This window comes from Macrosteles quadrilineatus, unplaced genomic scaffold (assembly GCF_028750875.1).
Source record: "Macrosteles quadrilineatus isolate MER2022 unplaced genomic scaffold, UCM_ALF_1.0 Scaffold_2__2_contigs__length_208266976, whole genome shotgun sequence".
NCBI classification, from domain to species: Eukaryota; Metazoa; Arthropoda; class Insecta; order Hemiptera; family Cicadellidae; genus Macrosteles; species Macrosteles quadrilineatus.
In genome coordinates, this window is record NW_026542595.1 from 141,910,616 (window position 1) to 141,935,963 (window position 25,348).

Here is a 25,348-nt window from a genome sequence, read left to right on the forward strand (position 1 = left end):
GCTGACTCGTGCCTAGTTCTTTTTGTTATTTCATGAACTAAACTGCCAAATTTTTTTGCACTAGAATGGAAACAATTAAAATTGTTCAAGAAAGAGAGCCAATAATAATTTGACAGTAGCTCCCATGTTTTACAGTAGGTTTTCATGGTCAGATTTAGAGTTCAAATTAGCAACGAGTGTTTGATTTTCCTGTTATGGGGAGAAGAATCAGCAGACCTCCCCCTTGCCCTTATACACACATGAGTTATAACAACCTGATCAGTTTTAAATTCATTTTAAAGTTTGAAAGTTCCATCTGTCATTGTCATGCTATAAAAATATTTAAATCTAGAAAGTTGATTGGCACATATTTGGACACTGAGAGCAACTACCACTTACTGATCACAAGATAAACATTTTTTTGTGACAAATTACCAAATTTAAAAGACAACTTGCAATTCTAAGCTGGAAATAAATTACAACACGGTAGAAAAACACACGTTTTAATAATGGAGCATGAGACACAGGAATGGAATGACATGACACTCAGATCATTGTGAAGATGTCTTCTGGGTTCTGTATCACAGAACATTGATGGCCAGCGGGACGCTACACAAGCTAACACTGGGAGTGAACCGGACCAATATAAATACTACAGTAGTTACAAATATTTTACTTTTAAAACTGTTCAGTTATATGCAGCAAATCTGCAGACAAATAGTCAGATTTATTCCCCATTTAAATCACTTTAGGTTTAACAAGCACTATAGGTTTGCTGCTAAAGGGTATAGTAAAATGGTTTGGAATAGAATAAATAAGTTCGCCAGATTGGAAAATCGTATTAGAATACATCCAGAAACAAGCAAACTACAACAGTTTGTTCATCCTCCAAAGAATAACACAAGAATGTTGTCTAGTTTCTACTGATAATCTTCTTTAATAAACATGAGTTTTCACTCAATGGGGATTTATTTAAAACGTTTGCTGCTCACAAAATACCCCATTTTAGGGCCTCAGGCGAACTTGTGGTCCTGACCAAAAAGTGAAATTTAATGCCATTTAAAGTGTGTTTGGTTTGTATATTAAATTTGTAAACAACAAACTAAAATAATTTGTTTAACAATGTATCTAAAAAGGTTCAATTCACTCCCAGGGGAACAAAGGGTACCAGCGCAAAAGGCACAAAACAAAGGCAAACTGTTAGATCATACTGATAATTTGTATAAGCATCATTCTAGTATACAATTGTCAATACAACCAGGGTAGGTCAAATTAGTTGTCACAAAAATATAAAAGTTCTATGATTCAAGAATTGTATAGACTCAGTGGATATTTTGACAATTGTATATTGAATTCACATACCATAAAGGCGTTGTTCATAGAAACATTTCTGATTAAAAATTCACAGAAAGTATGAGAAATTTACAAAAATTATTAAATATGTCCTGATTTATTTTGGCAATTACATTTAGTTTTAGTATCATAAAAACATATATGCTTTTTAATTTGTGCTCTCTCTAAGCGAAGTTCTGCATTACGCCTTGACGGATAAAGTTGATGTGTGAAAACTTCATAGCAAACTTTTAAGCAATCAGGTATTTTAAGTCAATATCGCCATCGACTACTGAATAGAGATAAATATGTATTGTTATCTATTAGCACAATAGGGGTCCACAAAATTTAAATTGTTTAGTAATGAATCAGTTGTTTATTCACATCATTCGCAATAGAGCTGGATGGGTGAGTGGTTGATGAGCTCACAAACTTGTCGCAAGTTGCAGGTTCAATCTCAAAAATAGTTTTCAATACTTTTTGCAGTAAACAAGTGGACCTAATTACAACTTATGACTGTCAAAATCTGTCAATACTTTCTGTGAATTTTAAACTATTTTAATACAACAGCTGCAATACTTCTGACAAATAAATGTGTACATAACAAAAAGATATTGAAACAGCAATTACAAATCACATTCATTACGACATATTGTGTAACATCAACAAAGAACTTAAAATACCAGCTGAGAACCAGTTCTACAGATTGTATATATAAATTTCGGTTTTGTACAAAAATTATTCTTAAATTCTCACTTTTCTCTTATTTGTATAGATTATAAACTTCTTAAAGTTATTGAAAATAATTATAAAGTTAAGTGTCTAGCAACATAAAATGAACATTAAGAAAAGTGGTAACCAATCTTTCATCCTTAAATACAGGCAAACAAAAACAATTCAAGAGTTAACATATAAAAATATTTCAATTTCATGCTCGAATGACACACAGTTAAAAAAAAAAATATTTGGATGTTTTAACATTCTGTAACAATAGAAATAAATGCAATACCTTACCATGCACATCAAGGGTAGTATTTTACAAGTCTGTTTAAAATAATATTATTACTAAACAATATTTACTTACAGTTTCTAGTAATTATGATTATGCCACGTGTTACCAGATATGTGGAGTAAATTATTTAATAACTCTTAACAACTAACATTATCATTGATTGAAACAAAATAAAAAAAATATCAAAATATTCATGCTTTTTTGTGCCATTCATTATGCAGGACAAAACTGAAGTGAATAATATTTATTATTAAGTATCAAAAATATAATCGTAAAACTTGTATGGCTGATAAAAAATCTCATGTAAACATTAGTGTATAATAAAAACTTCATACATGCAAATATTATACTATTTTGTCGACCTAATTGTAAGTTTGCAATTTTTGTAATAGTAAATAACCCTTTACTAATGTTTATTTGTAGTTAGCTTAATTATTATCGTTTTTACTTCCAATGTAAATTTTAAAGTTTAGCAAGAAAACATTATCTACATTATTAACAAATCAATAAGCTTTTATCCTTTTGTTTGCTGCAATATATATTCCTAATATCGATCTAAATCTTTGTTTTAACATATTTCTTTTGTACTGGTTTGATTTTTAGGTCTGTGAGATCACCTTGGAAGTTTCCAGAGCAAATGAACACGTAAAACTTTAAACTAAATCCAACACGAGACGTAAACAATATGAATTATTCAAATAAAACTCATCCTACATAAAACTATCTAATACTCGACTGAACAACAGCACTAAAATATTTAAAAACAATATAATAAAATATGTATCTAACCAAAGATAAGTTTCCAGGGCAAGACTTACGAGACATTTTATTCACAATATCGCACACACTCGTTGACAACCTTAAATCTAAAGAATGAGCAGGTTTGTTCCAAATTTACAACAAATAAAATAAAAACAGAAAACTTCAACAGAGGAACTTAACACAAGTGCTAAAATATTACATAAATACACATTTAACTACAATCTCCTCTAGATAACGTTAAGAAACAAAACTAAGACAAATAAATCTCAAACTCCGTCAAGCGGAGTATATTGCACCTGATTGGTAGACGCGGACTGGAGAGGTCCAATACATACAATAGACAAACAAACTTTGGAAAATATACATTTAAATTTGGTGAAATTTACAGACAATTTGAATTTATGTTCTGAAACTATTTAGAAGGTAGACTTATGAATGTGTTATTGAACTTTCATGACAGTTCCCCAACCACTGTTTTCCTTAATTTCATTAAAATGAGCTCTAAAAGTAATTCTCACTGGACCTGTGATCAAGACTAAGTTTTGGGACCTTGCATACTTTGATGAACATCTTTTGTTTTGCGTTTTTGCCAAACAATAAAAATTGGTAACCAATTGTTCAGGGTATGGATACACAAAAAAAGGTCGAACCACAATATTTATTCCTTGAGGACATCTTCAGAGAGTTTCTCATAACCATACTTTCTGAATATGTCCTACCACATGCTGAAATTATATTTAGTTTGTGACCTTTTCTAGTAAACCTATGAGCTTTTAAACTCTATTCTTTCTCAAGTTAGCTTACTGAACTACCTTTCTAAAAAACCTCCTTAATTAGGCTCATAGATTTCCCTTACAAAACCGACAATGGATCAAGTGTAAAGGCTCCTGCATTATCAGTTGTAAATTTGCTTCCAAAATTATGCTTCGGCAAAATAAAATCAAGTTGCAGCTGTGTTTCTTTGATAACAACTTTTGACGAAGCAAGATGTGCTCGCATTCAGAATCCTGAATGAATAAGAAGTTTTTGCGCACAGCGTTTAGGATTCAAAAGTACATATATGTGTGCGAGATTTATATTTTCAAACTTATCGCAATAGCTTCACACAATGGAAATCAGATTATATCATTGACTTTGGATAGTGAAGTAGCCATCCCATCTATATGGACCCGATGTCGCCAATCTTTTATTTATAAAAAACATAGTTGAAAGAGTCCCTCACAGAATGTGCTACAGTACAATATTCAATTTTCTTATTTAATTGGTGGTTCTGAGAGATTTGATGTGACAGCCTAGATTTTAGTGTCCATAAGTTTTCCTATCAGGTTGACTTGGTAAAAAGTCAGCGTATTCGTCAGAAATCAGCAATTTATACCAGCACACACTCTGTCCGTGACTCAAATCAATTACGTCCTAACTTTAAGGTGGGATGGAATGTCTAGAGTCGGGACCACGTAAGTTTGCAGTTGGTGGCAGCCAATCACAAGACAAGGCTAGTGCAACGTTGCCACATCGCACTAATAAAATATACTAAGCAATATTTTCAAATCAGCTGGTATTATTAGATTTGGCAACACCGCACGGTTCTCATTGGTTCATTCAAACCCAAATGGTAAATAGGCTCCTCCCTCAACTGCAAACTTATGTGGTCCCGACTCTAGTTGTATCAAGAGTCAAATGATAACATCTGTGTAGCATTGTAACCGAAGGAGGAGCAAAATTGCAATGTCCTAACATGATCCTTCACCAATTTGACTGATACAAAACTAAGCAAATCCAGGCCCAGATTTTGAAACAGTTCACTTGTTGAGCTGAACACTTAGAAATGACAAAAATGACCTTAAACATTCACTCCGTCGTTGTTTACCCTCTCTGGCAAGGTAAAGTCTGAGATCTTGGAACGCAACATGTTGATGGCGTCTTTGGTTATGACACTGATGAGATGGGGTTGTGAGGCGAGCCCATCTGTGTAAGCACCTTGTCTAGCCACTGTAGGGGTCCGTGCAGGTGAACCTCTATCCAACATGGAGTGCTGGTCACATCCTGCCGATGGTACTCCGCACCCCAACCCTTCACAAACGACATCCTGCACAGGAAAACACACTTGTAAATACTAGATCAAAAACTGTACTGTCATTTCATCATTTCTATATAGCCCCCCATCGTATCCCATACGAAAAAGTTCTGGAGAATGCAGAAAGAGAGAAGAAGAAAAAATATTTAACAATAACAGAAACAAGAAATGCTTCTTTCACCCCACTAGTCACGTCTGTGGACGGAATGCTAGGCAAAGAATTTCAGACCTTGCTCAGAGCAATGGCAGAACGCCTCACAGAAAAATGGAAGAAACCTTACAGTTTAGTGATGAACTGGATAAGGGTGAAAACCATCTGTGCGACGTTAAGGGCCAGCAGCATGTGTCTAAGGAGGACAAGAAAGAAGTGGAGGACCCTTAGAGAGTTCGAAGATGGGGCTGGAGTACCAGCTTTTTATTCATCTAAATAGAAAAAGTTTTATTATTTTTCCATGTCAAAAAATGTAAATAAAGATTGCTTGTTTGTTTTATAAAAAAAAAAATAATAATAATAGAAAATTATATTAAAGCAAGAGAAAATACAGTTAAATGATAATTTGGCAACATAAGCAGACAGCAGAGACATTATAATGCCCTAATTAGCAACACAACTCAATGTTTTTAAACTTTAAGTCAATGTTTTTGAAACTGTAGGGTCTTTTTTTCGGAGGGAAGGGTAGTAGAATGTAAACAAAAAAAAACCATGAATCACTCTCACAGCCAGGTCCTTGCGAGCCAGGCCCGGGGACACTCAAGGTCATAGACCCTCCCCCTCCCCCACCCCTCTTACACCATCCGGTTGTTCCAATTGCTGATAAAATGCAAGTAACGGAACAAGGAAGTAGAGACAAAAAGATATATTTCTTTATTCAAAAATATAAAACTGTTACGGATTATTTCCAAAGATATTAAATTAATTCAAGGTAGTTTGTGTCTTGTAAATATTGCATTGGATCTTAGAAATATCTTTTTTGAAACTCAATCTAACTTAACAAAAAAATAATTTTACTGATGAAAAATTTCATAAAATTATAAAATATTTAGGCCTAACCTCTTTGTAAACTTGCTGATACTTGATACTTGAAAAAAAATGAAATGGTGACCAAACAATGCCGAACCAGAAGATCAGAAGTGTTGTTTTGTTTTGTTACTGAATTACAAAAAGGACAATAGGAAAATAAAAGAACAAGATACAGATCTGTACACTATATCAGATATTTCTTTTGTTTATAATTTATTATGTAAAATACAAAAATAAAAATATATTTTAAACTAGGTATGGAATAAACAATAAATAATTAAACTGGTACCTCTGGATAAATAGTCTTTCTATTGACTTCGTTTTCTTTGCACTGTTGCGTCACGGCTTTTGTCAGTAGACGACTGGCTCTGGCTAGTGACAGTACGGCAATTGCTCCGTTGTGTCTTTGTTCTTAAACGTCGTGAGCAAACTTAATATTTAATTCTAATTTTAACGTTTTAATTCCTCTGTAATAATATATATAGGAGTGTTTCTTTGAAAATAAATCATTATTTTTTTTGGCCCGACCCGATCTTGGCCTGAACAAATCTCTGACCCGACCCGGTCTCTCGGGCCTTCCGCTGGCCCGACCCGACCCGAAAAAATCGGGGACCCGCAGACCCCTAATGACAGTTAAAGCTTTATATGGTGGCATGTGAAAACGTTGACCCAGTACCTTACTTACATGTGCACAGGTCACAAAGTCTGATATTCATGAGGCTTGGTCGCCACAGTATAGGAGTGGCTTGATTTGATTTGATTACCACAAGTGTGGTATGGTAACTTACAAAATCAGAAAACTTATAGTAAAAAAGGCCAAGGATTATACACCACTCCATGTAAAATCATGGATTACATCCGCTCACCTGATTGTGCACATCTTGGTAAGCTCATAAACAGCCTCAAATCCGTGGTTGACTGACTGGGAGAGCAACTGAGCAAACTCCTGGTTGTTGAAGATCTTGAGCGAGCAACCAGGAGGGATCTTGCACACGGTGGAGGGGTGGAAGCCGTGGTGGTGGTTGCAGTTGCGAGACTGCACAAAGATGGCACTGTCTGACAAACACTCTGCATACACCTCCCCGCCCACGTAGTACAGGTGCACTCCTGTCAACCATCATATAGTAATTGAGGGTGATTTGTAATACAATTAATTATCAATTAACAGCCGAGAGAAGACTTTTTTTTAATTCAATCCTTGGGGTACTTTACACCTAAGCCTCAATAATTGAAGTGAAGTTAAATTTGTCCTTTGACTCCAAATTGCAATATAGTCTCTCTAAGTTATTGCTTGATAAAATATTAGGCTTAACTATTTGTAGTGTCAGATTTGTGGAGAGGGGAGTTCTGTTGTACTTTGTGAAAAATATTAAACATTTAAATGCCTTAATGATATTTTATAGTGAGACTTTGATGCAATTAACTACAGAATTTTGAGACACACATCCAATTTGGCCAACAAAAAAGTATACACATGAGCTGCCACAAACAATTTTAAACGTATTGGCCACCATCAAAAACTAAAGTAAATTTTTTGGGTCCAAACACATAATGCTTGTCAAAAGGTAGGCCTAATGAATTCTCAAAATAATACAACACTGGGATTGTTCACCTTTGCCAATATGTCTCCTGGTGTTCTCAATGGTGGAGTTGCGGTTTACGTTGCTCAGCTGGCCGAGACAGAACCGGTTGAGGTTGTTGCTGGGGTTGGTGAATCCGTCGACAATAACACTGTGACATTGACAATGGAACACCTCCCCCACTCGACAGTTCAGCTCGTAGTACGCTATACTGGCCCAGTACAGTGGTTCCTGTCAACCAAGTAACAACATGTTATAATGTTACAGCACATTGCTAAAGATACCTGTAAACATGATTTAGCTAGATAAACCATATAGGTTTTACCACAGAATACAGACCGAACCCAGAAACTTACTGAGTCAGAAAAACTTTTGTGTATAATTCTCTAGGCTTAGTTGAGTAGCTAAAAATTAGGAGGTTAATGAAATCCATTAAGCTAAAAAAAACTTTTTATGACAATATATGAACTAGGTGCGTTTTTGATGCCTAGTTAAGATGACCTTGTTCTAGACGGATTAGATATATTTTTGTGACATTTATTTATGTATTGTATGTATCTTTTGACAGAACAAATATTTGCTGCCTTGTAAGTTTGTTATTTGCTATTCAAGTTTGACGATGTTTATTACAATATGTGTAACGTATATTGTTTGTAATGGTAAAAATATTAAGATATCAGAAAACCAGCGTTCATAGGATTTCAAATCGCCCGCGCAGGGTCATTAGTTCTCCAAACAGCCACGCACCGCGCTAGCGTCGCGACCCATATAAATACGGCGCAGGACAGGGGACAGATAGACACTCGAGCGCTGGGCGAATAGCTAGCAACATCTCTCCCTTGTAGGGTGAGGGCAAAATAGCCCCCGGTAAATAAACCAGTGGTGAAACAACTCTGGTAGCGTCGAACACTAGGTGATAGGCCAAGGGCGGAATAGCTCTAGGATCCGTGTATATTGGGAAACAATAGGTCGAGGGCGGAATATCCCTTTAAATAAACCAGTGGTGAAACAACTCTGGTAAAGTCGAACACTAGGTGATAGGCCAAGGGCGGGATTGGTCTTGGATCCGCGCATATACATCGCGAAACCTTAGGTCGAGGGCGGAATAGCCCGGTAATAAGCCAGTGGTGAAATAACTCTGTCATTGTCGAATAGCAGGTGTTAGGCTAGGGCGAAATAACTCGTGGACCGGCGACATTCGATTCGGATTATTTTAAGCATCGTTGGTTTTAATTCCAAAAGTGAAACATGGTATTAATTAGAGATTTGTTTTATTTTTTAAGTTAACGATTTTAGTTAGTTACAATCAGTGTTTCACTCACGGAATTAACACCAATTAGTCCAAATTTACTAATTTGTTTATATTAAGGCTTAACCCGGGCAGTGATGAATGTGTCATTTACTGAAAGCTGAGTGATGCTTAACGACCATATCTGAGCCCATATTTTAAAACTAAATACTATTATTATTACTACAGTGAAACCTTGATAAGAAGACCCTCGATAACAAGTTGCCCTTGATAACAAGTGTAATTTTCAAATCCCATTAAAATTATTTTACCCCTAATCACATGTTATTACAAACCTCGATAAGAAGTCAACCTTGATAACAAGTCTTATTTTACAATCCCCATGAGAGTCTTGTTATCAAGGTTCTACTGTACTAACCCTGGACATACTCAATTAGATTAGCTATCCGAGGCCGACTGGACAGTACAATTTTGTCCTAGGACGAAATTGCATAGTCACATGTTGAAGGAATAAAGAATTTGTCTATTGTCTATTATCTAATGTATCACACCAACACATGCTGTGTATTGTTTCTCAATCACATTCAGGTTAGTGTGTACATCACTGTTGCACTACTTTAGATCAAACAAGTTATGCAAACTGCATGAAAAACCAATGTGCATTAAAATATGTAACTAGAGGGAGAAAACACAAGCTGAATTTCATAGCATTTTTTAGATTTATGATAAGTATTACCACTAACTAAAGTTGTTAATCAAAAGGGCTTTTCGTTGTTGTAGATGCAGTGTTACTGTATCACACAAACGCATGCTGTGTATTGTTTGTCAATCATATTCAGGTTATTGTGTGCATTAATGTTGCACTACTTTAGATCAAACAAGTTATGCTAACTGAACTGCATGAAAAACCAAAGTGCATTGAAAATACATAACTAGAGGTAGAAAACACCGGTTAAATATCATAGCATTGTTATTTTAATTTATGAGTAAAAGTATTAGCTCAAAAGGGCTTTTCGTTGTTGATGCAGAGTTAATGTATCACACCAACACACGCTGTGTATTGTTTGTCAAACACATTTAGGTTAGTGTGTGCATTAATGTTGCACTACTTTAGATCACTCAAGTTATGCAACCTGCATGAAAAACCATAGTGCATTAAAATATGTAACTAGAGGTAAAAATCACAGGCTGAATTTCATAGCATTATTTTAATTTATGATAAAGTATTAGCACTAACTAGAGTTGTTAATCAAAAGGGTTTTTCGTTGTTGTAGATGCAGTGTTACTGTATCACACAAACGCATGCTGTGTATTGTTTGTCAATCACATTTAGGTTAGTGTGTGCATTAATGTTGCACTAATTTAGATCACACAAGTTATGCAAACTGCATGAAAAACCAAAGTGCATTGAAAATACGTAACTAGAGGTAGAAAACACAGGTTAAATCTCATAGCATTATTAATTTAATTTTTGAGTTAAAGTAATAGCTCAAAAGGGCTTTTCGTTTGTTGTAGATGCAGTGTTAATGTATCACACCAACACACGCTGTGTATTGTTTGTCAAACATATTCAGGTTAGTGTGTGCATTAATGTTGCACTACTTTAGATCACACAAGTTATGCAAACTGCATGAAAAACCAAAGTGCATTGAAAATACGTAACTAGAGGTAGAAAACACAGGTTAAATCTCATAGCATTATTATTTTAATTTATGAGTTAAAGTATTAGCTCAAAAGGGCTTTTCGTTGTTGATGCAGTGTTAATGTATCACACCAACACATGCTGTGTATTGTTTGTCAATCACATTTAGGTTAGTGTGTGCATTAATGTTGTACTAATTTAGATCACACAAGTTATGCAAACTGCATGAAAAACCAAAGTGCATTAAAATATGTAACTAGAGGTAGAAAACACAGGCTAAATTTCATAGCATTATTTTAATTTTAGATAAAATATTAACACTAACTAGAGTTGTTAATCAAAAGAGCTTTTCGTTGTTGTAGATGCAGTGTTAATGTATCACACCAACACATGCTGTGTATTGTTTGTCAATCACATTTAGGTTAGTGTGTGCATTAATGTTGCACTACTTTAGATCACACAAGTTATGCAAACTGCATGAAAAACCAAAGTGCATTGAAAATACGCAACTAGAGGTAGAAAAATCAGGCTGAATTCCATGTTATTTTAATAAATTATCACTAGTGAGTCATTAAAATATTGTTAATCATCAATCGAAAGGTTTTTGTTGTTATTGTAGATGCAGTGTTAATGTATCACACCAACACATGCTGTATATTGTTTGTCAATCACATTCAGGTTAAAGTGTGCATTATTGTAGCACTACATTAAATCACACAATTTATGCCAACTGCATGAAAAACAATAGTGCATTGAAAATAGGTAACTAGAGGTAGAAAAATCAGGCTGAATTTCATGTTATTAGCCTCGTCAGCCGAAAATTATTGTGACTTCGAACTGATCGCGTTAACCGAGAGAATTTTTGGGAGCTTAATTCACGCACACAGTTGTACAAAAATGGGATTTATTACTTGATTAATTTACTAAAATTATACAATTATGGTTAAACAACAACTTTTTACAAAAGAATTTAGATAATGAATTTAGACTAAAGAAATAACATTTCGGTTCAAGGGAGTGCCGAGTCGCGTCTGTTTTAATTGAGATTTTAACGCGGACTTCCTTATTCTTTCGTTTTCGGCAGCGCTGATGCGCCTCACGGGCCAATCAGCGTTCAGCGTAGTCTCTGAGCGACACCCTGCGCAAGGCTCGACCTCTTTGCCCGCCAAATACACTCCCCAACGGAGGCTATCTCCGTCAGCAGAAAGCCCGAGTCAGCACCGGTAGTGAACATATTCCAGCTTCATAACTTTTACTATTAAAATAATGTTGTAATTTATACGAGGTTGGAGATAGTTTGGCGATGCTGGGATATTCATATGGAGACTCAATTATCTTCAAATAATTACTCAAATAAACATTTCTTAAGTTTCTGACCACTGGTTTGGACGATGATCATATTGATTAATTATTGATACTAATGTATTGATAAAGGTGTAATAGTCGATGTTAACACCAACCTAGGCCATTTATACAAATTTGGCAGTTACTCCTACCCTGCCAATTCCTCATTTAATTATCATATGGAAAGTAAATAAAAGAAACGTCTTATAACACTTAAAACATATATTTACGCTTATACTGTTACTCACATGACGGTAAATATACAAAAACGATGGTAAGTGGTGATCGATTTCGATTGGACACTCCAATCATCATCAGACCCAATAGGCGAATGTGCCTATTGCCCATCATTCGCCTATTGGGTCTGATGATGATTGGAGTGTCCAATCGAAATCGATCACCACTTACCATCGTTTTTGTATATTTACTGTCATGTGAGTAACAGTATAAGCGTAAATATATGTTTTAAGTGTTATAAGACGTTTCTTTTATTTACTTTCCGTAAATTTAATAACACGTACAATGCTGATCAAGAAGTTATTTAATTATCATATCTCCTGAACAGTCGGTTAGAATTTAATTATTAGGAGTATAAACGGCTAGGCCATTACAACAGTGTTAATGTATCACACCAACACATGCTGTATATTGTTTGTCAATCACATTCAGGTTAAAGTGTGCATTATTGTAGCACTACATTAGATCACACAAGTTATGCAAACTGTATGAAAAACCAAAGTGCATTAAAATATGTAACTAGAGGTAATCTTAGGAATATTTTAAGATTGTAATCATACCTGATAGGATACTGGGGCGACCTCTGTGCTGGTGGTGTCCATTGTATCCCGGCTCAGAGGGGGCGAAGGCGCATGCTGACTCTCTTCTGGTGGACTATAAGCAGGCGGAGGTGATTCTGGAACATCATTTTTACATTATACTTCTTAAATTATTAATGATATGAAATCATTGTATCGTTTACATCAAAATGCTTATTTAGATACAACTTTAACTAAATAGTGTCAATCAATGCAAAGTTTAGAAGGATAAGTACGAGTAGCTTATGTTTAAAACTACATCACCATACATATGATCCTCAGCTTAAGTTAATTTAGGTAGGCCTAAATATAAATTTTTTTGCTAAAGTAGTTTGTCTAACACCAATGACATTACACCACTAAATTAAGTTTAATCGCTTTGCTTTTAAAAGATAATTTCTCTCACTTTCATCTATCAATTAATTCTGTTCCCATCAGGATTCTGCAGTGCTGCCAGAGATGATTAGTAATTTCAATATCTTTCAAAGAGTATGGGGATGGCATTCCGTTTTGTTGCAGTAATTCACAGCACATTGCACAAAGTTAATAGTAGTAACTTAGAAGTAATTGATTAGCAGTAACAGGTGTCAGAGAAAAGGTTTTTTCTGTTAAATACAGTGTTAATGTATCACACAAACACATGCAGTTAATTGTTTTCAATAACATTTAGGTTAGTGTGTGTTATTTTTGCACTACCATAGATCACACAAGTTATGCAAACTGCGGGAAAAACCAAAAGTGCATTGAAAATACGTAACTAGTGATAGAAATCACAAATGTATGTTAGGTTAATGTATGTGTATGTATGTATGGCTTAGAAAGGAGGACATCGATTGCACTCAAATGATTAAAGGTGAGTTTTTATTTACCATTTTATATTACTACTAAATAACGGAAATTAGGCCTATAAAAAGAACACAGAACAAAGGCTTGTTGGCCAATGGTTTCCTTTTCACTCAATATTAGTGGTATTTCTCCTAGACTCGCAATAACAGCTATGTAAGAAGGTAATCTAAGTAGCCTACAGCATTTTTAATAATCCGACATAGTTATGTTTTGAACAAGCCAGATTTAGCAAGTGTCTACTATTATTCTAGGCATAATATATATATAGTAATCGGGGAGTGAGCTATCTAGTGGCAGAGCACGGGGCTTCGAGCCCGAGGTCCCGGGTTCAAATCCCGCCAATCACAAATGGATTTTATACATGTGATAATGTCATAACCCACTATCTAGCGTCCTTGGATGTGAAGGTGGGACATAAAAAAATATATAAACCTAATTAATTAAGGTATGTGGTAAACCTACGTATGGTGGTATTTTTACTTATTGAAGCAAATAAATTATTTATTTCTGCATACTGGGAACTGTCCACAAGGAGTTTGAAGCCAATCATGCTTCAATTTCAGTATTGTTCTAAATACTTAAAGTTTGAGGTCTAAACCTAATGAAGTTGAGGTCATATTAGAACAGTGTCGCAAACCCGACTACAACGGATGTATACTAGTCAAAAGGGTGACGATTAAAAATTACAATCATTTCAATGGAATTAAGTTTGGATTGTTTCCTGACATAGTGGTGTTAGAAAGATGTATAACTAAGCGGTTATAATATAGAGCTCATTAACAAATAGAAAGGATGCAAGTTTGATCCTGAGTGAGGGGAACTGCCATTTGCTAACATTTATTTAATTAGGCTAATAATTTAATTATTCGTGAAACAGTATGGCACCAAATGCTGGATTTGGTTTGTTTCCTGACAAAAACCGTTAAAAAATTGCATGAGACTAACCTGACAGACCGTTTGCGCTGTAGGGACTGTGAGGATTGGACGTGGCAGGGGAAGGTACACTGCTAAGGGGTGAGGTGGGGCCACCACTAAAGCCACTGGTGGAGTACGACACATTGGCAGGCATCGTAGGCTCTGGCATCTGTTGGAACGGCAGTAGGGAGTGGCCCGGCGCAAACTCACTATGTCTAGGTACCAGGACTGGCGGCAGCACTGTAAAATATTAAATAAACCTTATCCAATTGTGGTTTAAAATTTGGGAATAGCAGATAGGCTAACCATTAAACAATTCAACTAAGGCAATAATACACAAAGGTGACACAGAAAATCCCCAATATTTCGTACCCAGAGGACATTAGGTGTCGATTGTTGGACGAAATGGTTTCTGACATGGCTAGTTGCCACTATTTACTAGTGCCACAATCACAACTTTAGATCAAGATCAAATTACATTACTACTTTCAAGATTTTATATTAGCGCCCAAACTAAAAAAAATTAACTTAAAGTCATACCTGGGCTTTCAACTCTCTTGTAATGATAAGGGTTGATGCAGACTTCCTTTTGTTTGGCAGAGAAGGGATACTGACAGAGTTCCAAAGGCTTGAGTTCATGGTGAGACTGTAGATCAGGCCACCTCCACACCCTGCAATATATCACGTGTGGGAGACCCTTCCTGTGGGAAACCTGCAAACAAAACAAAAATTGAAAAAAGTACCTATATTACTGTAAAGAAATTGTAAAAAAATGAACCTGTTGCAATCTAACCTTATCTAGATAGTTACAAAGAGTGTAGGTCTAAAACAGTAACTAGTGTCAAAAACAACAGTACTCATTTATCCTGGGTCATAAACCACTCTCACTCGCCAAATAGGCCTACCCACCTTTCAAATTAAGAACCGGATTTTCACCATATATGAGTGTTTCAAGAAATGTTCAATTTCTTGTATATTTTATACTCGAGGCAAGATAACTCATTCTCTCTGAATATTATAATTTTATTGGATAAACTCTTTCATATATTGGCAATACAGCCAGTGGCGGATCCAAGGGAGGGGGAGGGGCACGGGGACACAAGCCCTCCCCCCCAAACGACCTGACTTGACACTAGATAAAATGTATTTTTTACAGATATAATACACAACAAACCTGAAGCCGACCATCCAGACTGCGTGGGATGGTTACACACTTGCTCGGTTGTCCCGGGCAGCTGAGGGCTCGCTCCAAGTCCTCAATCGCTCCCTTCTGTTTTTTCAGCTTTTTGACCAAAGCGTCCACTGCCTTTTCTGCCCACTTCTCCTCCTCGTCTCCTTGTTTCCAGCCCAACAGTTTTTTCACTGCAGGACTAGTGAAGGAGAACAGACTATTCAGCGAGGACATCGGTCCTCCACTCCCTGATGACTCTGCCTCGTCTGTGTCCATCTCGTCAGATGTCTGAAATCAAAATTAAATAAACTAAGTTAAGTTACATGAACTTCAGACCAATGGTACCAACAAGGTGAGATGATGAAAGTAATAAATAGCTTATTAAATTAAATATTCTAATGCACCTGTTTTTTGTTTTTTTTTTACTCTTAGATTAAAAATACAAGACCAAGATAAACAAATGATTCATGTACGTTGTTGATAGAATCTCTAAGACATAGGCTAACCTTCATAGCCGTGTACATGTAAATTGTGGCCAATCCATACGTTTTTCATTTGTCAGTTACAGATTTACCAAGCACTAACTTTTGGTGAAAATTTCATCTTTGTCCGACTAAGGTACTGGGCTATATAAAAAATAAAATAGTACATAAACTTAGCCTAAATGGTACATAAAATTATACGTTGTATTATAAGTGATATAATTTTGTGTAGTATTTTAATCGCTAACAATACTCTCATTGTCTAAGTTATATAAACGTATCATTGACATAGGCCTACTAAGTTTTAAAAAAATAAAAAGGTCATCAATTCTTGAGTCGGAGAGATTGTCTTATTTATCTATGGCAGAGAGCGACATATTTTGCACCAACTGTCAGAGTACCGGTACATATTGTTGTTTACAACTCAGTTGAGGTTATTTAAGTTATAGGCTAAGACAACTTAACAGTATCCGGGTCAAGACTGGTCTACGGTACTTAATATAACAAAAACTTAACTGAAAGGATTCCAAAACAGGGTGTCTGCCAGTTCAATAACAAAAGTAAAATTGGGGACTCTTGGGACCTAATTCTTAAAGATTGGTGACCTCATAGTGTGTACAAGGTAGGCTAAGGAATTTGATTTTACAAACCAATTAGTAGCCTACTCTAAAATAGTTATATATAACCTATTTCTATTAAACCTGACATTTAGCACTGTCAACATATAGATATTTCTGTGAATAACAAACCTCCTAACTTAGCTGGTACGCCCGTATTGCCCATGCAGATAAGTTATTGCTCAATTTTTTGAGACCTTGGTTGGAAAATAAGTTAAGTTAAACGTGACATTGAATGACTTCCATGACCCTCTACTAAAATCTGGGACTGTTCGGAGACTTCTGTTTCAACTTCAGTGAGGTAGACATCATGCAAAAGTTAACTTAAAAGTTAATAGCCTACTGACAACTTATTGATAGCTAGCCTATATTAAGTTATTTAAGAAGACAATATATTTAGCTTTATATTTTATTGGGAATCCAAAACACAGCTACAAGTGGAAATTTACGTTAGGCCTACAGTAGACTCCCTCTTATCCGGACACCTTTTAACCGGACATCGGTTTAATCGGACTACACTCGTCAGAAATTACATCGCTTTAACCGGACAATTTTTTTTCAGCACATCAGTTTAACCGGACTAGATCGGCAGGAAGTGGGCGGTACTGAAACGACTTTTCTCATGGGAAAGATTTCAGACCAGTGATTAAAATGTAAGTAAAATATTTGGGTTAAATAACAAGTTTTTGGGGACGTCCGTTTAACCGGAAAACCTTATCCGGATTTGCCTCGGTCCCGAAGAGTCCAGATAAGAGGGAGTCTACTGTATCAAAATAGCCTTAAAACAGTACAAAATAAGTTAGTGTCTGTGTTTCTGAATAAGTTAATAGCTTTACCCAGAATTGAGATTAAGATAATGTTAAGTAGTTAAAATAGCTTATTAGGTAGCTTAAATTAAGTCAAAGTGTCAAATGCAGCCCCAGAAAGAATTTCACATGAAACAAAGTTATGTAAGATATGTTTCAAGTTCCAGATCATGTCCATAGTATTCTTTGTGAAACAGTCTTAATCTACAGATACTAAAGCATTCGAAACCACCCTTTAAAAAAAACAATTTTATAACGGTATAGTGTACTGATTTACAATTCATTGCCAACCCAACTAAAAATTGAGTAAAAAAAATCGCTTCCAAAATTGCTGGTGTCCAAGTGTTTCTACCGTGTCCGTGATTTTATTGGTCATGAAAAATCATGGGCATATGGTAGGCCTATGCTTGGTTCATGAATTTATTAAATGTAAATATTGTTTAGTTTATAGTTAGCCTACCTATTTTATGGTTTAAGAGACAATCTGTATTTTTTGTATATTGACTTAGCCATGCATTAAGTTAAGTTTGAGTGAAGTTAAATGTAAATATGGCAAAATAAATTACTTATGACTTAACCCTTTGAGTGCCGCCGCGTCTCGCTCCGAGACGCACCATTGTCTTAGCTTGAGTGCTGAGCATCTCGTAGCGAGATGGTCAAGGTTGCGCGAGAAATGCTAGCGTCTCGGAGCGAGACACGCTCAGTATCATACAGTATCACATTTCAATAAAGCTGACTGCAAATCACATCAAATGCGACAGAAGGAGGTTGGCAACAGCTATTTTCATCTTTTACTATAGAGGAGCTGAGAAAATGTGGTCAACCAATCAAAAACCATTACGCAATAGTAGACAGCTTTACACAGCTGGTTCGACTGTTTACGTTCTAGTAAATGTTTGTGTACGAATAGTTTGGTTATAGAATTGTAGGTTATGGTCGTGAATCCTTGAAAAATACATTTTAAACCTTTTATAAGTTATAATACCACAACTTATTTGTGCATTTGTTGAAATGTATAGTAGAAGCAATAAAAATGAAAACTAACCCCCCCATCAAAAGGCTAACCAGAAAAATAACAACAGCTAAATTAGATGAACTAAAAGAATCACTTAGTAATCAAGACTGGTCATACATATTTACAACTCCTGATGTTAACAAAAAATATAACTACCTGGTGAAAACCATCCAAGGAAAAATTGAAGAAATCATGCCCAAAACCTACAGAGCGTATAATAACAAAAATAATAAAAAAATATTCTGGAATGAAAAGCTGGTAAAATTAAGATCTACATTACGTCAGGCAGAACAAAAATATTTATTGACAAATAAAGATGAAGATAAGGAACTACACAAACGGCTAAAAAGATGTTATGACTTAGAAATTAAATTACAAAAAAGAAACTCAATCATTAAAAAAATAAAAAATGCCCCCAATAAAAATAAAGAACTATGGTCAACCATAAATAGAGAAAGAAATCCCAATAAAAAACACAACGAAGAGATTAAACTAATAGCCAATGACCAACTTATCAGCGACCCTACCAAGATATGCAAATTATTTAATACCCACTTCATCACTCTAGGCAAAGGAGAACCTACTGAGACACTGGACACCAATTTCGACAACCTAACACCGGACATGACACTACCCGAACCAGACTCTCTATCGGAATTCAAGACTGTAACCAAAAAAGAACTTGAGCAAATAATGACTAAGCTACCCCCGAAAAATTCCTCGGGGATTGATGAGATAAATAACAAAATGATTAAGCATTGTAAAAATCAAATAATTGAGCCCCTTTTAAACGTAATAAATGCCTCAATTAAACAAGCAACCGTACCAGACCTAGCAAAAATAGCCCTAGTATATCCAAAGTATAAGAAAGGAGAGAAGACAAATATTTCAAACTATAGACCGATATCTATCCTACCAACATTGTCGAAATACATAGAAAAAAGCATACATAACCAACTGATGAACTATTTAGAAAATAATAATAAAATTTCCCAATCCCAACATGGTTTTCGAAGTGGCAAATCTACCAATACAGCATTAGCAACCCTTTGTGATAAAATAACTAATATATGGGAAACAAAATCCCAAGCAACCGGCATCTTCTTAGACATCGAAAAAGCATTTGACAGCTTAGATAGAAAAATTCTTATAAAAAAGCTTAAGCAACTTAACATTACTCACAAAGCATTAGATTGGATCCAGAACTATCTAACGAACAGGAAGCAGCTAGTCGAAATAGAATATACGAAGAACTATTATGAAATCAAATGCAGGTCTAAACTACAGACAACTTACAAAGGAATTCCGCAGGGCTCCATACTAGGGCCCCTGCTTTTCTTAACATATATAAATTCATTCCCCACCAATTTTACAGAAGACAGCGCCTGTATAATGTTTGCAGACGACACAACAATCATCACACCAACAGATGGCAAAACTCCAGAACTCCAAAAATTAAAAACTAATGAAACTCTACAAATCTCTACAGCTGCTTGCAACCAAATAAACTTGACAATAAATAAACAGAAAACAATAGTAATAAACTTCAAACCTACAAACCATAACAATGAAATTTCAACTACAGATGAAAACTCACAAACCAATACTAAGTTCCTTGGAATAGTTTTGGACAAAAACCTAACATGGCATGATCACCTTTTAAAGCTAGGTGGAAAATTGTCACAAGTTGTGTATGCTTTACGAAGAATTAGAAGTCTAACAAACAAAGAAATTACTATAACTGCATATCATGCAATCTTTTCATCGCATATCAGATATGGCATCATAGCCTGGGGCTCTGCAAATGAAATTCACATTGAGAAAATAATAACCTTACAGAAGAAAGCAATTCGAATAATAGAACAAATTGAACAAGAAAACCCACAAGCCCACTGTAAACCTTTCTTTATCGAAAACCAAATCCTAACTGTAATCTCCCTTTACCTTTTTGAAACAATTACCTCAATCAAATCAAATCCCCCCCAACTCAGAACCCAATGTCACAACTATAACATCAGAAACAAATCAAACCTTGACATAGGCTATCACAGGCTAAACAAAACCAGTAAAACACCAAACAACATGGGGATCAAAATGTTTAATCTTTTGCCAAAAGAACTCAAAGAAATAAGTGAAAATAAAACTTTTAAAAAACAACTCAAACAATACTTGATTAAACGACCATATTATAAATTAATTGACTTTATAAATGAACACAAGTATAACCTAAACAATAAATAGGAGAGCAATGCTCAAACTCACACACACGCATACACATATTAACAAGAATTTGACGATTCCCCTGTCTACAAGGACGGCGGAGAAGACATCGATGGTAAATGGTAAATGGTAAATAGTTTTTGGCTAATCACATAAAGCTTACCGGTAACTGGACTTGGTAAGTCAGGCCTATAGGTAACTTACATTCGATTTTATTTTAACCGTTTGTATATTTTAAGCATGGTTCATAATAGTATTCTCCCTAATTTGAATAATAAACATAATAATAACACCATAAAATAGCCTAGAGTAAAATGTAAAATGATTTAGTTTTTTCTGTAACAACACAAGTCCTAGAGCATGATTTAAGTTAGGTTGTTTGCTCAGTAGGGCCAAGGGCCAAGACATTTTCCGAGACCTCTTTGTAGTAAATGTTACATATTTTTTGGACATGTAGGCTACAATAAATAAATTTGCTATAGCCTAGGCTACATGATTTCTCTTTAGTTTTTAATGCTCTTTAAAATGAATGTAAAATTGAATGTCAATGAATAATTTTAAATTAAGTGTTATTTTAACTCAAGCTTTGAAAATGAGAATAAACTGCACCATATTTCTGTCTTGTCCATACAAATATTTTATTTTAACTCATGGAACCCCAACTAAAATTAGTATTTTACAATGAACATCTAGAAATCTACAAAACAAAACCAATTTAGGCCAAAAATGTTAATAATAAGTGTTTAAGTTAATGATGATTTTCCTAACAACCTGCATTTTTATGTGGAAAATGGTCGGCAATCCTAGAAGCAACACCACATGTAGGCCTGGCAAACCTCAAATAAAATTGTTTCACCCCCTTGGGGCACTCAAAGGGTTAAGTTTTAACTTATTTAAGTTAAGCCTAACTAAAAACCTTAAGTTTAAGTTAGGACTGTCACCTGCAATGGGTTGGTTAGTCAGCGGCTGCACTTTACTTGACGTCCTACACTCATTCAAATGAAAATATTGATCGATATATCGATTAATCGATTGCTTCATTCGATATATCGTTTGGTTAGTTAGGTAAGGTTAACCTAACCTAACTAACCAAACGATATATCGAATGAAACAATCGAGTGAAAATATCGAATTGAAAAACAATCGAATGAGTGTAGGACGTCAAGTAAAGTGCAGCCTAGTCAGCACTGCCGAACAAAATTGCAAGCTTGACAAAAGTGAACAGATGCTAGATTGAATAATGAATTGATGCTAGGCCTAAGTAGATGTTAGCATAAAAATACCAGAAACAGTAGGAAGCTAGCCTATTTAACCAGATAAGAAATGCAATTAAATTAAGTTTATCTGTTTGAAATCTGATAGGCTTAGGAAGAGGGAGTCGCATCCAAACCACGGCCACATTTAACTCCAGGCCGCGGCCTGGTAAAATTGGCGACATTGCAAGTAGTGATGTCTAGTACCAAACATCCCATAAGATAGGTAACATTGCTGACAGGTGATACCAGCTCATTAATTTGCGTAGGCCTATTATTCATTTAAATTTAAATTTATGAAAATGAAAGTATTAATATATTGAAAATACAAAACATATAGAATTTAAAACCAAAACAATAATTTGAATTGAAAATGTAGGTAAGTAGCCATTTAAATTTAAAGTTATTTTTGTACTGAATTCAATATTTATAAAGCCCAGTAACCACGAGCTTTCGTATTCTTAATGTCATTACAAATGCCAATAGGCCACAAATAGCGTATAAATAGCCACAAATAGCCAATAGGCCTAGGTGCCTAAAAAAAAACAGCTGGTAAGTTTAACCCTACTTGTGATGTTGCCACTTCGAAGGCCACGGCCTGGAGTTTAAGTTTTTAAAGGGTCCAAACTTATAACTTATGTTAAGTTAACTTATTTATCACTTAACCTTTCAAATGGACAGTAGATTATTGACAAAAGTTAACTCATTTTAAATTGTTCATAAGCTTACAAGGTTAGGGAACACTGCAAGTCTAATTTCTACTAGGCCTAAGACTTATTTAACTTATCCTTTACCTAACCTATAAAACTAAAACTTAACTTAGGCCTACTATTTTGCTAACCTATAAGATAGGGTACACTATAAGTTACCAATAAGTTACACTCACTGGCATTTTATAAAGTTGGTTAAACCTTACAAAAGTAGGCCTAGGGTACCTTATTTAAGTTTTATGTACTTAGGCTTAACTTATTCTACCAATTCCCTGCTAGGTAAGCTTAAATGAATCTCTGGGGACAGTAATTTATCGATATGCATAGGACTGTACAGTTTCTAACCCTGCAGTAAAGATCTTGAAAAGGATTCCCATAGCCTAGTCTAACCTAGGCCTAGAAACAAAGAAGTCAGTGACCTAAATTGTTGCTAGCTATTTTATAAGTTACTCAAGTTTCAATTGAAAAGTTTCGTTTAAAATAAATTATCGACAATAAATCTTAATGCAATTCCAATCAAACGAAAGTGCCTGAAGAAAGTGTATTGAAGTCCCTGATAGATTCCTCGTAAGAATTGGACAAATCAATCAACTGTTCAACAACTTGCAGTGGAGCATTGCAGATAATCAGTGAAATTATTACAAGTTAGATAAGCAATAAGTAATACACTACATACCTTAAAATTTATTTGATTTCAGTGAAGAAACAAGAATGTAAAGATTACAGGGAAACACAAACAATAAATTACGTATGTTACAAAACAAAATTCACAAAACAAAAAGTGCAGTTCTATTTACTAGCTACAGAGTCAGTGGCGACTGCTAAAGCTAAACGAAACGGGAACTACTTGTGACCGTTGATATCACTCCGCGGAATATACATAATTCACTTAATTGATAGAAATTATATTGTAAAAGTTGGCTGATAATTTAAAAAAATACAGTTAAAGTAATAAAATCAATACCTATTAATTACAGAGATGGCTTAGAATAATGCAAGGCGTTATTTATTAAGCACTATTTTATTTCTGATTAGTCACAGCACATTCTTACGCGACTGACTGTCTGCATTTTGAGCGGTAATAATTTAAAATTAACTTTTGGTTAATAGTTTTTGTACAATCAGTCCAAAAATTATGATTTACTCATGTTAATGGTATCATAATTGCAAGGATCGTCCAATGCCTCAGTCTTATCGTTAATCTGGTAAAAAATCAAACAAACTGAACTTATTGTATTACAATGACTCATAATGCTCATCTCGTCATCTGAAGTGGTGTGAGTGACTAATATCACTTCTGGGAATCCTACAATCAATTTACTATCATATTAAGAGAATGAATCAATGGACTCGTGGCGAATCATCAATGAGAGGACACAAAATAGTATATTACGTTACTAGTCCTGAAAATAGGTGTTTACCGGACGAGTCTGGTCGTTCCCGTGCGAGAGGAAGTCAGCAAGTGAAGACGGGACGAGTCCGGTAAACACATTTTGGACGAGTGACGTACGATATTTTATTTACGCCATACTACTAAATCTGTAAAAATCCTTATATATTACCACCAACTCGAGGTTATATGTTTTTGTTTATAACCACTCATTGCCAAATACATTTTAAACAGCTTTTGGTGTCCGGTAAAAACTCATTACAGTACAGTAGTACGTAATGAAACCCCATTTGATTAAGCTGGCGGCAAATAGCTGTTTTCTGGAATAAATTATTGCGTGGGAAGTTCGTAAAAATAGTGTAGTAGTGTTGTGCAAAGTATATTTCAGAACAAACTACCAATAAAACACGTCAAACAAGCGGACTATTCTTTTTTACAACGAAAAATGAATTATATTTTTCAGAAAATGCTACACGCAGGATAACTAACTACCGAGTGTTACTATGAATTTTACTGTTTAGTTTTTTATTAAAAAAATTAAAATCAAGTCCACTTATAAGTATTTTCCTCGTAAAAAAATATTATTTAATTAATAATCTCAAATCCACGGTCCCCCACTTTGTACTACAGCATTATAGTTACTATACACTGAAAATGATGTAATTAAAATCCATCCTAAAATAGATACACCAAAGAGCTTATAATGGGAGGATGGAACGTGTAAAGGGCTTGAGTTATCGCATGCAGCATAGTAATCCAGGAATTTGCAAATAAACTCCCATACATCACATGATAACCTTATTAATGTGTGTGTGTGTGTGTCCGTGAACGCGACTACTTGAGTTATTTTTTTTAATTTTAATGAAATTTAGTTTGGGTGCAAGGTGGGATTAACTGGAATGAGTTCCCAGACAGCACACTTTATCCCAGGGACATCCCATAGTAGTCCCATATGTCCTGAGAATGTCTCGGGATATGTACGCTAGATTGAGGATATCCCGCAAAATCCCGGGACGAGTACGAAATCCACAGGATATCCTACAATATACCATAATGTCCCGGGATTTGTAAGTTAACCTCAGGATATCCTGTAAAGTCCCGGGATATTTACGA

At 35.0% G+C, this 25,348-nt stretch overlaps 1 protein-coding gene across 1 annotated transcript; it reads right to left on the minus strand.

The window, feature by feature from the left end:
• Positions 1-472: 472 nt before the first annotated feature.
• LOC128985828 (protein mothers against dpp-like) lies at positions 473-23,658 on the minus strand. Its single transcript, XM_054405746.1, has 8 exons — positions 23,522-23,658; positions 15,746-16,030; positions 15,112-15,283; positions 14,602-14,811; positions 12,793-12,908; positions 7,793-7,991; positions 7,047-7,287; positions 473-5,171 (listed from the first exon to the last, which is right to left on the minus strand). The coding sequence occupies exons 2-8, from the start codon at positions 16,016-16,018 to the stop codon at positions 5,012-5,014; spliced, it is 1,371 nt and encodes a 456-aa protein (XP_054261721.1). The 5' UTR covers positions 16,019-16,030; positions 23,522-23,658; the 3' UTR covers positions 473-5,011.
• Between the last annotated feature and the right edge of the window lie 1,690 nt (positions 23,659-25,348).

What these genes read in the sequence shown, in the direction of transcription:
- LOC128985828 (XM_054405746.1), bottom strand. Translation starts at nt 16,018, where the DNA reads ATGGACACAGACGAGGCAGAGTCATCAGGGAGTGGAGGACCGATGTCC. An exon ending in CAGCGCAAACGGTCTGTCAG is followed by an intron (nt 12,909 to 14,601) that starts GTTAGTCTCATG and finishes ATGATGTTCCAG; the next exon opens with AATCACCTCCGCCTGCTTAT. An exon ending in TCGCCCCAGTATCCTATCAG is followed by an intron (nt 7,992 to 12,792) that starts GTATGATTACAA and finishes CTTGGTTGACAG; the next exon opens with GAACCACTGTACTGGGCCAG.